The sequence below is a fragment of the Dufourea novaeangliae genome, unplaced genomic scaffold, assembly GCF_001272555.1.
Source record: "Dufourea novaeangliae isolate 0120121106 unplaced genomic scaffold, ASM127255v1 scaffold18, whole genome shotgun sequence".
Taxonomy (NCBI): Eukaryota; Metazoa; Arthropoda; class Insecta; order Hymenoptera; family Halictidae; genus Dufourea; species Dufourea novaeangliae.
In genome coordinates this window covers 1,252,851-1,266,845 of record NW_015373888.1, presented here as the reverse complement: position 1 = coordinate 1,266,845, position 13,995 = coordinate 1,252,851, and the positions used below count along the sequence as shown (strand labels likewise).

At 36.3% G+C, this 13,995-nt stretch overlaps 1 protein-coding gene across 1 annotated transcript; it reads left to right on the top strand.

Annotated features, from left to right (window-relative positions):
• Positions 1-503: 503 nt before the first annotated feature.
• On the top strand, positions 504-13,766 carry LOC107195155 (glycine receptor subunit alpha-3). Its single transcript, XM_015584945.1, has 9 exons — positions 504-779; positions 4,028-4,172; positions 5,255-5,337; positions 5,697-5,840; positions 6,203-6,285; positions 7,241-7,375; positions 8,715-8,815; positions 10,308-10,625; positions 13,566-13,766. Exons 1-9 carry the CDS (start codon positions 682-684, stop codon positions 13,749-13,751), a joined length of 1,293 nt encoding a protein of 430 aa, XP_015440431.1. The 5' UTR covers positions 504-681; the 3' UTR covers positions 13,752-13,766.
• Positions 13,767-13,995: the final 229 nt, after the last annotated feature.

Here is a 13,995-nt window from a genome sequence, read left to right as displayed (position 1 = left end):
TGGGCACGTCGTCGACGGGGGCTACGAAAAACCCAGAGGGATTACCACCACCACTCTCGTCGCTTCAGCCTGGTACCCCCGCGCGAATACTCTCGACCCTTTCCCAAACCTGTCTTCTCTCTTCGTGTATGTACGTCACCAGCTATCCCCCTTCTATCCTCCCCCCCCCTCCCCGTTTCTTCTTCCCTCTGTATCGAGTTAAGAGCAAAAGAGGAGGGGTGACCAAAGGGGTGTATATCGATGCTGGTCCACCACCTCCGTCGCCAACCACCACCGCGCTACCAACGAGCCACCTCCACTCTTCGTGCCACTCTACACACCCGCCGACGATGAGGATTCTGCAGCTTCGGCAAAGTCGTTTGAAGAAGTCAGTCGACGGTTGCACGTCCAACGCGAGTCCGGGGATAACGGTCGAACGTCAAAAAAAAGAAAAAGGGGAAGAAAAGTCTCTCCGACCGAGGCTAGAAGGGGGGCTGCCAGTGGCCCTGGGGTGCACAGTTCGAAAATACCGATTTTCCGTTCTTTTCCTCGGTGTCCCTCGGTTGTTGTTCACATTTTCGTTTTTATTACCGTCATTATTACCGTGGGCCAATTATTGGTATATCTAATTGACGCGTGGCACGATTACAACTTCCGTTTCTGGTACGAAGAAGATGCGCTGAGGGAGGATCGAGACGAAGGATGTCGGTGGACGAGACACATGGGGGCGGCGGCATGGTCCCCGCAATACTATCCACGGTTGTGATTTTTCTTCTGCTCGGACCGACCGCGGACGCTCAGTAAGAATCCTCTGACGCGAGGCTTTCTTGTAATAATAATTATAATAATACTCGTTTTAACGGGACGAATCCCTTTGGTATAACGATAGGATGAGTATAAACGAAGACGCGTGAATAAAAGATGAAATAAGGACAGTAATGAGATGGTAAAAATATAACAGTTATTTCAGAGTAATTTAATCGTTTATGTTTCACCCTTAACGGTCACTCTTCACTGGAGCTTCATAACGGTCACACTGGGGTCATAGTTAATCCGCAGACTTTAAACGATTACCATACCCAAACTATTAATTAGTTTAGATTGAAAATAATTACCGAACAATCTTCAAACAGTGCAAAATAAGAATGAAACGTTTTATAGGTGTTGATTTCAATTTCAGTGTAGTTAAACAATCCGTGAAAACAGAAGCAGGGAAAAGTCAGTGTTTTTACTTAAAAAATCGTAACATTTTAGATTTTTAATGTTTACCGATAAAATTTTTGGGACGTTTGTAAAATTTAGCCTCAAGTTGCTTTGGAGTCAAACAGACCCCATGTGACCGTTGAGGGTTAAATGCGTTTAATGACAAGTGAAAGGAATCATCGGAAATTATACATAAGAAGTTTAATGGTTTAATATTTATCGTAATTGGTTTTGTAACGTTGAAGTCTTGCCTCTTCGCGCGGGATGTTGGTCGACGTGGCGGCCATCTTAACGCGGCCGTCAGCACCAATCCTTGTGCCGTGTTTACTCGCGTTGCTTGTGTTAACCCCTTGCCCTACGATTTTCTTGACGTCTGCAGGCTCCAGGATTACATTGTTCTCGTTAGTTTCCCAGAAACGAAAGGAGTTCTGTACTTATCGCAACTGTATTTTTACTGTAAAAGTGGCATTTCACTTCAACTGAAAGAAAATCGAATAATATTCTTCTTCATTGAATCAATTTTAAAATTGTTAACACGAGTCTGAGACGATGTTATAGGTCAAGGGGTTAAATGAACGTATTTTTATCCGTAGATCGTTGGGGTAACCGATTTCTAATGCTTGTTTGTTGCCTAAAATGGCGTAGAGATCGAGATACAATCGCTAAGAACAGTGTGTCTTCGATCGAGACCAACTGTCGTTGAATTGTAACTCAGCGACTAGGTAATGTTTATCTAAATGAACTAATCTGAACATGATTCAAAAATATCTGTATCTGTACCCTCAGTCAATTGTTGGGACAGAGTGTTTCCGACGATTGTATGGCAGTCTGTACGCCACTTAAAGAAAACACATTTGGGTATGAAGATCTTTCGTTATTCCAGATTCTGATCTTGTTTAGATTGTTTGGTTTGCAGAGATATTTATGCTTGACAGTGAGAGAGTATTTATTTCATATTTAGAAAAAGTTTTCCGTTGTTTTGATAGTTACGGAAATTACGGAAACTTCCCAGAAACTATGTTCCATACGTAGGAACAATTTTTTTGTATTCTTATTGGAGATATATATTGTACTGACTAAATATCATTTTTCGTTAGTCAGTATTGTTTCCTTCCTTTTCGTCATTACGAATTTCATCGTAACTAGTAATAATATTATTCCGACTATGTTCACAATGTTTCATATTCAATCGTTTGAAGGAATACAAAATAAATAATTTGAGTACGGCTTTAAAATATTTTGTAGACAAAATTAAATTAAAAGGAAAATATATTCTGAGTGTATCTAAACAATATCTTACACAACAAAGATTTTCAAATATTTAATACAATTATGATTATTAAAATCGAACCACTGTAGTTTCTGAACTTACACGTACATTCTCTAACAGAAAACCAATTTATAAACAATCAGATAATAATAATAGTTTAAAGCTTTAAGTTAATATTGGTAGTTTAAAGAAAATAATGAAATTGCTCAACGGTTCTTCTAACTACAGGTAAGAATTCAGAGGTTAAAATTGTTGCCGCAGTGTCCTGCAGTGGAGTTAAATGTTTATATACCTATAAAGCAACGTTACAATGATTATTACGCAGTGTATTGTCTCAGTGACATTGAAGTTTGTACGTTGCAATGACCGCTGTGAAAAACGTCCCACGCGGAAGTAATGAAACCGTCATTGCTTGTGCGAACTTCTGGCAGTACGGGTCGTGGTGTTTCTCGGTGCGTCGACATAAGGATCATCCAAGTGTGACAAATGGACGCCACAGTGTAGTCGAGAAGCAGTTCTGGGCTTCTGTGATTTCAATGGTGATTCTGTGCATTACGTGATTTGTGGATGGTGTGTAAACGAACAATGATACGGTGCAGTGAAACATCCGATTTCTCTTCGTCGAGTGGAGAGTTGAAAGACGAAAATGGTGGCACGTTCGCGAAATGTTCGCTGAAAATTAGTTACTAGGAGTGACGAACACCATTTTTTAATCACTGATTATTTTCGTAATTCATTTCTTAGACATTGAAAATACTATTCTGTTGTGAAGTAATCTTTTATTTGGTAATAACTGTAAATGTGTGTTTTGTTTTGGTACTTAGAAATTTGAAGGTAGAGAAATTTCAGTGATAAATATATCATTGATCGATGAGGCTACCGGTGATAATCATATTAGTGATCGACCGGTTAATAGTTATGTGAAATGTCTGTTGATTGTTGGAGAAGTATCGAACGTACAAATACTCAATTTTAATTTATTGTCGAAATATTAAATCTTAATGCATTTTAGAAATTCAGTTAAAAACCTATTTGTAGGTGATTATTAAATATTTGTAACCCTTCGTTGGCAATGTGGGTCGTCGACGAGCCAAGCTAAAGTTTATTTTTCCTGGACTTTCTACCGAATTTTTATTTTTATTGAAACAAGTTTTAATCGTCTGACTTAACGAACGATTGTATAATCTAGTAAGGACTTTGATAAGTGTTCTAGAATGTTTGCAGATTTTTTGAAAGCCTAAAATTGTAAGAAAAATTAGGCTTGGATGTAAACGACTCAATTTGCCTACGGAGTGTGAAAAAATATGTTTACCTAAGGAAGGTTAATATTGTAAATGGTTAACAAGATAGATTTTGATGGAAAATTGAAATTTTACATTTGAAAACGTACCCTATAGTAGTGAGGAATACATATGTACGTTTGTAATAGAAACTATTTCTTCCATCTCTTATTCTTAAAGTATTTATTTCTTGTTAATTGAGGATCTACAGCAAAAATTTGATCTGTCAATCGACAGATACTTTGCTTCACTAAAGAGATACTAATCTAGTTCAAGGAATACTATGCAATTTTAGGAGGAGCTTGGAGTTCTACGATCTTTTGCCAGAAGACCCAAAACTCTACGACAAAATGCGACCCCCGAAGAAAGATGGACAAGCGACCGTCGTCTATTTCCACGTAACCGTAATGGGACTCGACTCCATAGATGAGAATTCAATGGTATACGTTGAACACAACAGTTCAAAGTTGCTTTTTTAAAACCGCACAAAAATTTAAATATCGCTTTCAACGAAATATTAACTTCATTTTAAAAACATCTATCACAGAATTTCGATTTTAGGGGTTGTTTCTACTTTTCTAATATTTTTTTATTATAACATTAATCCTTTAACACAAAATATTTAATAAACCTTCACAAGGCTTAAACATTATTTGGAGTCTGATAGAATTATTAATGGTAACAAAATTTTTATTCGGTTTCAATTACTATAAATTAGTGTACAAAAATTAATATTTGATTAAAAATCCGTAATCTGGTTATGAAAATTGAAATTGTTCGAAATTGAATTCAAACAATAAAATTTAACTAAAAATTTATTCGTCCTATTGAGAGTTTCAGTAGGTCTGATATGTATAAAAAATTGCTTTAATCTACACGTAATTTTTTATTTTATCGTATTTTCCACAATCGACGTATGCAGTAAATACATAAAATCCGCAATTCAGTTATAATTGTGTGTATGTACCTATGTATTAGGTGTACCAATAAGTATTTCACTATTACTTGGAGAAATTAGTATTAGTCTTTATGAAACTCTGGTATATTGTATAGTGCTTCGTTTGAGTTCGTAATGGTTTTTCAACATCCTATATCGTGTTTACTCAGTGAATGGTGAGAAAACACTTTTAAGGAAAAATATATATTGCCTCGAAATTAAAAAAAAAGGATGGATTACTTATTGGTACACCTAATAAATATACATATATAAAATCTTGTGTAACAAAGACATTATAGTCTATCAGCAAATGAGTCATCTAGGCAATATAGATGAAATAAAATTATTAGGTTGTTGCATAATAAATGTCGTTCGTGTAGAGTTCGAACAATTATAACTTGTCTTGTAAAGAAAATTTGTAATTGAAGTGAGATCAATCTGAACCGGCACACTCTTGACAACGAGTTACAAATTTCTCAATCTCATGTTTAACGTTTTTAAGATGGCGGAAATGAAGCACACCGAAAAACGACATTTATTGGACAACAGTATGATACTATATAATTGCTGTGATTTTTTTTGTAGACTTACGCCGCCGATATATTTTTCGCTCAAACCTGGAAAGATAACAGACTGCGATTACCAGAAAATATGACGTCTGAATATAGGTACGTGATTCGGAAAAATGGCTCATAATGTATAAGTTTCGATAAGAAATAATGGTCAAATTCTGAAAACGATGGTTTTCGATTTTGAGTAATTTTTGTGATTATTTTTTATGTGTAGACATGAGTCTTTCATTCTCCACACTAATTAACCCCACAAAATTAGTATTTTAAAAAATTTAGTTTAAATATTAAATGCTAAGCACCAATCCAGTGCTTTGGCGTTAAAATTTGGAATAGTTAAAAAAATAGGGTTAGCCACTTTAGCCTGTGAACGGCTCATATGTTTTGCTAAATAATTTGAATATTTTGTATGTCTTTTACTGAAATTCACTGGAATGTTATTGAATATTGTGGATCAGATTATTAGAAGTGGACTGGTTGAAGAATATGTGGCGGCCGGATTCATTCTTCAAGAACGCGAAATCTGTGACCTTCCAGACGATGACTATTCCTAATCACTACTTGTGGCTGTACAAAGACAAGACTATTTTATACATGGTCAAGTAAGAAACACCAATCTTTACAAGTGATAAATATCAGATGCGTGCAAAAGTTAATGTTCCTTGAATTTAAGTTAGTATGTATTACGTTCTATTTCATTTTATTATATCAACAAAGAATTCGACTTTTAATAGAACTACAAAAAATAAGAGGAACTATTTCGAGTCATAGATGTCGTAGCAATTATTCAGTATTTGTAAAGATTTTTGAAAAACAACCATTACTATTTCGTACATCTGATATAATTTACAGCTTATATCGTTTCTAATATTTCTCGTTCAATCAAATTAAGACGTTATTATTTTCGTAAAATATTTATCGTTTAATTTTCATGTAAAACATCGTTGTTTCGTAAATGTTTCAGATTAACATTAAAGCTATCCTGTGCGATGAACTTCCTGATCTATCCCCATGACACTCAGGAGTGCAAACTACAAATGGAAAGCCGTGAGTTGTGCTCTTCTTTTTGTGCTATTCTTTACCCTTTTAGCCTTTTTTCTATCCTATTTTTGTAGAACGGTAACAGCTGTATTTTTTCACTGTTCTAGCAAACAGTATAAACCAATCACTGAGTATCCATTGTAAATTATGAAAACTTTGTCTTTTGATTGAAAAACCTAACTCAGACCATATGACTATAAAATTCGAAACATTACTTCCTGTTTAGTAAAATTCACGATAATATTCATTTTTTGATAATATCAAATACGAATATCCTAGGGATGTTAAAAATGGTCATAGGACATTCGGATATAAGCAGGACATGAAACGGACGTCCTTTGGATCTACGGTACTATCTGGGTGAATATACCCAGATAACACATGACGCCTTAAAGACGCCCATTTAATAGCTTTCTTAGGTCTGAGGCGGCTTTCAGCTGTCTTCAAGGCGCCATGTGCTATTTGGGTACTTTAACCCTTTGCCCTATAACATCGAGTCAGACTCGTGTTGACGATGTCAAAATCGATTCAACAAAGAAGAATATTATTCTGTTTTCTTTGAGTCGAAGTGTAATGCGACGTCTCTGGCATTAATATTTAACCTTTACAGTAAAAATACAGTTCGAATAAGTACAGAATTCCTTTTGTTTCTGGAAAAAAAAAATGTACCTATCATTTTTACAAAACATCACATTTTCATCATATAGACCAAGTGTTCACGTAATTATGCGTGTGTACGTTCGATTCATCCTCGTCAGCTTCGGTCGAACACAAAATCGAACCCCTCGGTTTCTCGTCAGGCACGATGACGTAAATCCGGGTGTGTTGTATCGTTTCGCACGAATAATGTCCTATTCACTTCCCCCGTCGAGTCCCGATCCTATGAGAAAACGATCTTTAGTTTCTCGCGATTCGTGAATGCCCGTGCGATTTGACAAGGACAAAACAACTCGGTCAACAGTGTCGCACACGACGGATGAAATGATCTTCCAGTGGGATCCCGACGTGCCACTCGTCGTCGACGAGAACATCGAGCTGCCCCAGCTGCAACTGGTTAAGAACTACACGGCCGATTGCACGCAGGTCTATTCGACCGGTGAGTTGTCACGATTTTTTTTCTTTTTCCGTTTCGTCCGCGATTTTCCTTTATTCTCTCTCCTTCCTCATTAATTAATCTAATTAACTGAATGGGGCCCCCGATTGGAAAACGTTTTCTCGCGTGAACGATCTCGTATGAAAAGGCAACGAGGATTCTGCGAACGATTCACAGTACCTTCGTCGTTTTCGGTCGGCTATTGTATTCACGCGTACACGAGAGATTCAGACACTCGGATGATTAAATAGAAAGAGCACACTACGAGCAGAATTGTTGTCTGTAATCACTTTTGAAGATGACAGCGTTATGCTCGAAAATAGATTTATGGACAGTCTATAAACCGACGTTTAATCACGTTGCATTCGGGAGCTTGATAAATGTGTTCGAATTATTTAATTTATGGCTGGTTTTTCTTTAAATTGGACATTTCTACGTTGTAAATGTGGATATTCGAGGTGTAGATTCCAGGTTACAGGATTGAATTAACTAAAAAGTTGAACAAAAACAAAGATGATTTACAATAGAACACATTCGAGATATTGTAGCTTATTTTAAGGCGAATGAAATGTAATTTATAAAGGGGAGAAACAGTGACATAACAGTGTTTTCAATTGTTGACGCGACTGCGTAGTGTAAATCGAAATTGGACTATAAAAACTGAAAGCTCATTAACACAATTATGACTGTTAGCGTATCAATACGCGACTTGGTTTGTCTGCCATTTTTAATAATACTCGATACAGTGATTCCTCGATGAATCCGACACAAGCAACGGCGTTATTCCCACCACTGGGGGAGTTCCCCTTTGCAACCAATCAAAATAGAATAAACAGAAACTAAGTAGAGGCTCGGCTTCGGGTAAAAAAACAAATTTATGAGGGGCTGAAAACCTATCCGCCTTGCCATGAATGCTCCAAAGCGGACCCGAATACGTCACACTTATTGAGACATTACTGTATTTGAAATATTCATTTTTTTCCAGTTGTGCAAATTGCTTAGGAAGAATAATAATTTGATTTTAGTACGTTACAATTTCTTGTTTTCACATTTCAAAATAATTTACATTTATAATTGTTTTATTGACACACGACGATACCTAGGCACGCGAGATGATTAAAACTCGCGGTCGTCAGTGAATACTGTCTTATTCAAGGATTCTCTCAATTCTGTACCCGTGTTATGAAACTACCGCGTTATATAGGGGTTGCCTATAGAAGCGGTTTTTATAAACAGGGATAATAAGAATTTTGTTCAAGTTATAATCTAAAAAACATTTAATCTAAAAGTCATTTTTGTACAAATTAGGATCTCTGATGGATGAAGGTTTTTTGTTCTCTAGGTAATTTCACTTGCCTCGAAGTAGTGTTCGTCCTAAAACGTAGGCTCGGCTACTACTTGTTCCATACCTACGTTCCTACATGTCTTATCGTTATCATGTCGGTAAGTGGACCTGATCGTTGCTTGTTGTTTTTGTCATCATCATCATACACACCTGCATCATTCATTTTCGTGAAAAATTCTGCATGAAACCTAATCCCTTTTTACAATTTACCATTACTTTTATCATTTTTCTCCTCTCATTTATTTACTGCTAAACTTTCTCCTCTTTTAATCCCTTCTTGTTCAATATCTCTTTTTTTTTTAATTATTCCTTATTTTATCGAATATTAAAATTATTTCGTCGACTTTATCATTCACCATCGTAGTTGCACGATAATTGCAGTTACTCTTGTCTTATGTTTCGTATTAATTCGTATTATTTCGTATCATTTCGTATCATTTCGTATCATTTCGTATCATTTCGTATCATTTCGTATCATTTCGTATTATTTCGTATTATTTCGTATTATTTCGTATTATTTCGTATTATTTCGTATTATTTCGTATTAATTCGTATTATTTCGTATTAATTCGTATTATTTCGTATTATTTCGTATTATTTCGTATTACTTCGTATTATTTCGTATTACTTCGTATTATTTCGTATTATTTCGTATTATTTCGTATTATTTCGTATTAATTCGTATTACTTCGTATTATTTAGATTATTTCGTATTATAACCGCTGTTTTATTTCTGAATATTTGCAATCAATTTTTCCATAAAAATTCCTCTTTCATCGCGTTTTTCACACCGGATCGAGTATACAGGGTGACCCATTTCAGTCAATCCCCAGGAATTTCTTCGAAATTGTTTATGACACCTGAAAATATTTCAAAGTAAACTTAAATGGTTTCTAGGGGGACCTAATTTGATGTCTGTAATTATTTTTGTATATGGAGGCGTAGAAGACATATGAAGGTCAACTTTATTTTTTTTAATAGAATTGTGTACTTTTTCAATGCACTAGTCGATGCGGCTGGCCATTCTCTATAAAAGAAGTATCAAGCTATTTGTGTCCAAAAACCATTTGTTTAGAAGATATTTTAATTTCAAAATAACAAAATTCTAAAAGTGGTTCTAGTAATACAATGTTCACCTTCCTAAAGTTGGTATTCACAAGTGCGTCCATAGACATCATGCGTGATGTTCAAATTAAAATACCTCCCAAAATAGTGCTTTTTCGATATAAGTAGGATAATAATTTTTTACAGGGACTGATGAGCTGCAACGATCAATGCATTCAAAAATATATGATTGCAATTTAAAAAAATAAAGTTGACCTTTGTATGTACTCTACGCCTCCACCTACAAAAATACTATTGCCATCAAATTATACTCCCCTCGAAACCATCTAACTTCTGTTCGAAACATTTTCCGGAATCATGAATGATTTCGGAGATACTCGAGGGGATCGACTGAAATCGAACACCCTGTACATTGTGAATAAGCTAAATCGAAAATGTCGTCGTTTCACAACCGAATCGAAAAATCTCGTGAAGACATCACTGTCTCCGTTGAATGGGAACTAAATTGTCCGTATTATTGCTCAGTGGGTCTCCTTCTGGATAAAACCGGAAGCGGCGCCAGCCAGAGTGACGCTCGGGGTGACTTCCTTGCTGACTCTGTCGACGCAACACGCGAAAAGTCAAGCGTCCCTGCCACCTGTCTCGTACTTGAAGGCGGTGGACGCGTTCATGTCGGTGTGCACGATATTCGTGTTCATGGCGTTGATGGAATATTGTCTGGTGAACATCGTGCTCGGTGATTCGGATGCGCCAGCCGCGAAACCGACGCCACCGCCGGCGCCCCCGTCTTCCAGTGGCACCGATACAGCGAAGCTCGACAAGATATTCGACATCGCCACTAAGGTAACGCCTGGATAGAAGATTACCTGTGTGCATTTATGTCAGACAGCTTCTGTGCCTCGGAGAAAGACGTATATACAGAGTGGTATCACCCAGAGGGAAAGAATTTCGCGTACGAAAACCATTTACAGTGATCCCTCGATGAATACGACACGAGTTTATTTCCACCACTGGGAGATCCCCTCTGAAATTAATCGAAATAAAGTAAACAGAAGCTTAGCAGAGATTCGGTTTCGAGTAAAAAGCTAATTTATGAGGGGCTGAAAACCTTTCCGCCTTGCCAGGAATGCTTCGAAGCGGACCTGAGTACGTCGCACTAATCGAGACGTTACTGTAGGTGCATACAGGGTGATGAAAAAGGAAGGTCTCAGACTTTAGGGATTGATTTCGAGACCTGTGTTGATTTTCTTAAAATTTCTAATTTCTTAAACTAATCTTCTTAAAATTTCTAATGAACATTAGTCTTACAATTAATTCTTTGAAAATGAAATATAGAAATTCTGTTTTTACAGTTGTTACAGATGTTTCATATGTCTTCCTTTCATTTTAGTATAAAACTCACGTCTGGATTTTACAAATATTCTTCCGTATCTGGTATTGCCTGTTGTCATATAGCTGTGCAATGTTTTCCTTTTACATTCAATATGTTGGGAAGAAACTCACTTACGATATCGAACGTTTCTAAATATAGAAATTAATTTTACACAGAAAGGATTGACTTTAGGACCCACACTAGTGGGCAAAAACGTCACCACTTTTCTGACTTGTTTAATATTTATTCTTTCTTGACATCAATTTAAAACCTTAATATAGTGGATTTCACGCAGATTTTAATTCTTTATTAAAATATATATTAAACGCGTACTGAAGTTCTAGGTATAGGTTCGAAAATAATAAAAGTAAGACAATTCGGAAAAGTGGTAACCTTTTTGTACGCCACTGTATATTGGTCCCTTTTCCCGAAAAGCTGGCCAAACCTCCTAACTTCATTGAATTTTCATAAAAATCCCTATTCTCGTGTTTTTGGGGTTGCTGAATTCGAATACCTTGTTAGAAATTCAAAATTTAATTTCACACGTAATAACAGCCATTGGACAAATGCGCGAATTTTGTCTAATGCCTGTTAAAAAGTTATGGCTGCAAGTTTAATGCAATATTTGCTATAAACAACTTGCATGCACATCAGCAGCAACATAGACTCTGTTCCGTTTTTGTCCCCAATTTGACACAGGTCATGTTGCAAGACTTGCTGCCAATTAGCTTGATCATTTAATTAACTGAGGTTGCTTGCAAAACCCAAGTCAAATGCGGAAACAGATGGCTATGGTTTTTTTAAACAACTTTTGTCATTATTTGCTGGCAATTTGCTCGAAACTTGTACACAACTGGTTATCAGGGTATTTACAGAACAGAAATGAAAACTGAAAATGTAAAACTTCATTTGATAATTTAGTCAACCTTTTGATAACCTAAAGGAGCCGCCGTCGACCCACCGATTATACATACATATATCTTTTTCGCAACTCTCTCGAGCCTCGAAGAAAGAAAAATGAAAAAAAAAAGAAAAGAAAAAAATGTTATAAAAATACATTTTCTCAGATCCTTTGTAACTTTTATTACGACACGACATTAAAGAAAGTAGCTAATTTATAAATTTGTAAATTTTCAAAAGTTTGCCATATTTATCGATCGATCGAAAAAGATATGCGTTTATCGTTGGTAGTTCTAGTGTTAAATGTGTCATACTAGCAACAAGCTGTTACTTACTTCAAAAACTGAATTTTCGCCAACTTTTCGGGAAAAAGGACCATTAGTGCGCCGCCGCCAAATGTCGTACAGTGGTCCAGAACCAAGAATTAGCTGTTCACATGCTAAAAAATTGATGTCCTCATATCGATGTTTATCGTATGTCTCTCGTTTTATAAATGTCCAGTGTTTCAGAAAACGGTGAAACTAATAAAATTTGTTACAAATCGTGATTAGAACGAGCATTTAAAGTTGAACATTTTCTGAATCCTATTTTACCCGAAAAAATTGATCTATCTTTGTATTGATACTCTGAAGAACCTATTTGACGTAATGTTCTCAATTTTTTTTTAAATAATGAGTATTTCCTTATTTTGAAGGTGCATTTTGGATTAAGAAGCAAAGTTTATAATTTCTTGAAAAAAATAATACTCAATGAACTAAAGACAATCGTCTAAGTTTTCCATAATTGACGAGGGATATATTTTTAGTCCCAAGTCTTCCCGCATTTTTGCAAAGTAGCATATTTTCATTATACTTTTCCCTATATAATCATGCAAGAATTATGTCCCACAACGTCCCACAAACGAAATTATTATTGTTTGAAGCGGAACAGTCGCTGGAATTGCGTGACGCATTAAGAGGCTCTCCTGGCTTTCATATTTTAATTAAACTGTTTTTGCTGCTAAATTGCAGTATTATTGCAAGGTTAAATAATAAAACCTATTACTCCAAAAATTATGGATTATTCTGTTTATTTAACTATAAAATCATGCAATCATGAATCTCAATTTACACGTCATCACGATTTTTCAGGTATTTTCGATGCTCTGACAAAAAAATGTGTCGAACAAAGATTAATCAGCACTTTCTCTTCTACAAATTCCAATATAAAAAATTAATAAAGAAAATTTTTTTTAATAAAATATAAGGTCACCTTGATTTTGTTATGGTCACTATATATTTTTTACTTAATAGTATTATAGCTGACGTCAAGACGAATTCAACGACCTATATATTATTGTCCTTAAGTAGTGAAATAACGTTAAAATAGTCGTGAACAGCTAATTCGTGTTTCGGGATCACTGTGCGTCGTCCCTATCCGCGCGTTCGAGTCTCCGCGGTAAGCATCTCCGAGGCACAGAAGCGACGTCTGGCGTCGCGACGGTTCAAGTTGTGTTGATCGTTGTCACGCAGGAAAACGCAATGTTGTTGTCCGGCCGATCGCAGAAATCGCCAGCAGGTCCACCGCCCGGCCCGACGCCCGCCCAAAGGGCGCGTATGCGCGCCCTGAACATCGATCGTGTCTCGCGGGTCTTCTTCCCGTTCCTATTCGCCCTATTAAACGTAACCTATTGGATAATGTTTGCCGAGTACATTTAAGGAGCCGTTGTCGACCCACCGATTATATATCTTTCTCGCAACTCTCTCGAGCCTCGAAGAAAGAAAAATGAAAAAAAAAGAACAGAAAAAATGGCGGAGAAAAGAAAGATGGGTAAAAAGGAGGAAGCAAACAACGGTTGTGTTTACTTCGAGAGATCGCGTTTTCCTGTATCGATTGTGAATACGAGCGGCGACAAGATGGCCGCCACTCGAGGCGTCCGCTATCAGATTACAATTAATAAGG

Excerpts from the sequence above, each read along its gene's own strand:
- LOC107195155 (XM_015584945.1), top strand. The coding sequence starts at position 682 with ATGTCGGTGGACGAGACACATGGGGGCGGCGGCATGGTCCCCGCAATA. Across the intron at positions 7,376-8,714 it reads CACGCAGGTCTATTCGACCG|GTAATTTCACTTGCCTCGAA; the intron begins GTGAGTTGTCAC and ends TTTGTTCTCTAG. Across the intron at positions 10,626-13,565 it reads TATTCGACATCGCCACTAAG|GAAAACGCAATGTTGTTGTC; the intron begins GTAACGCCTGGA and ends GTTGTCACGCAG.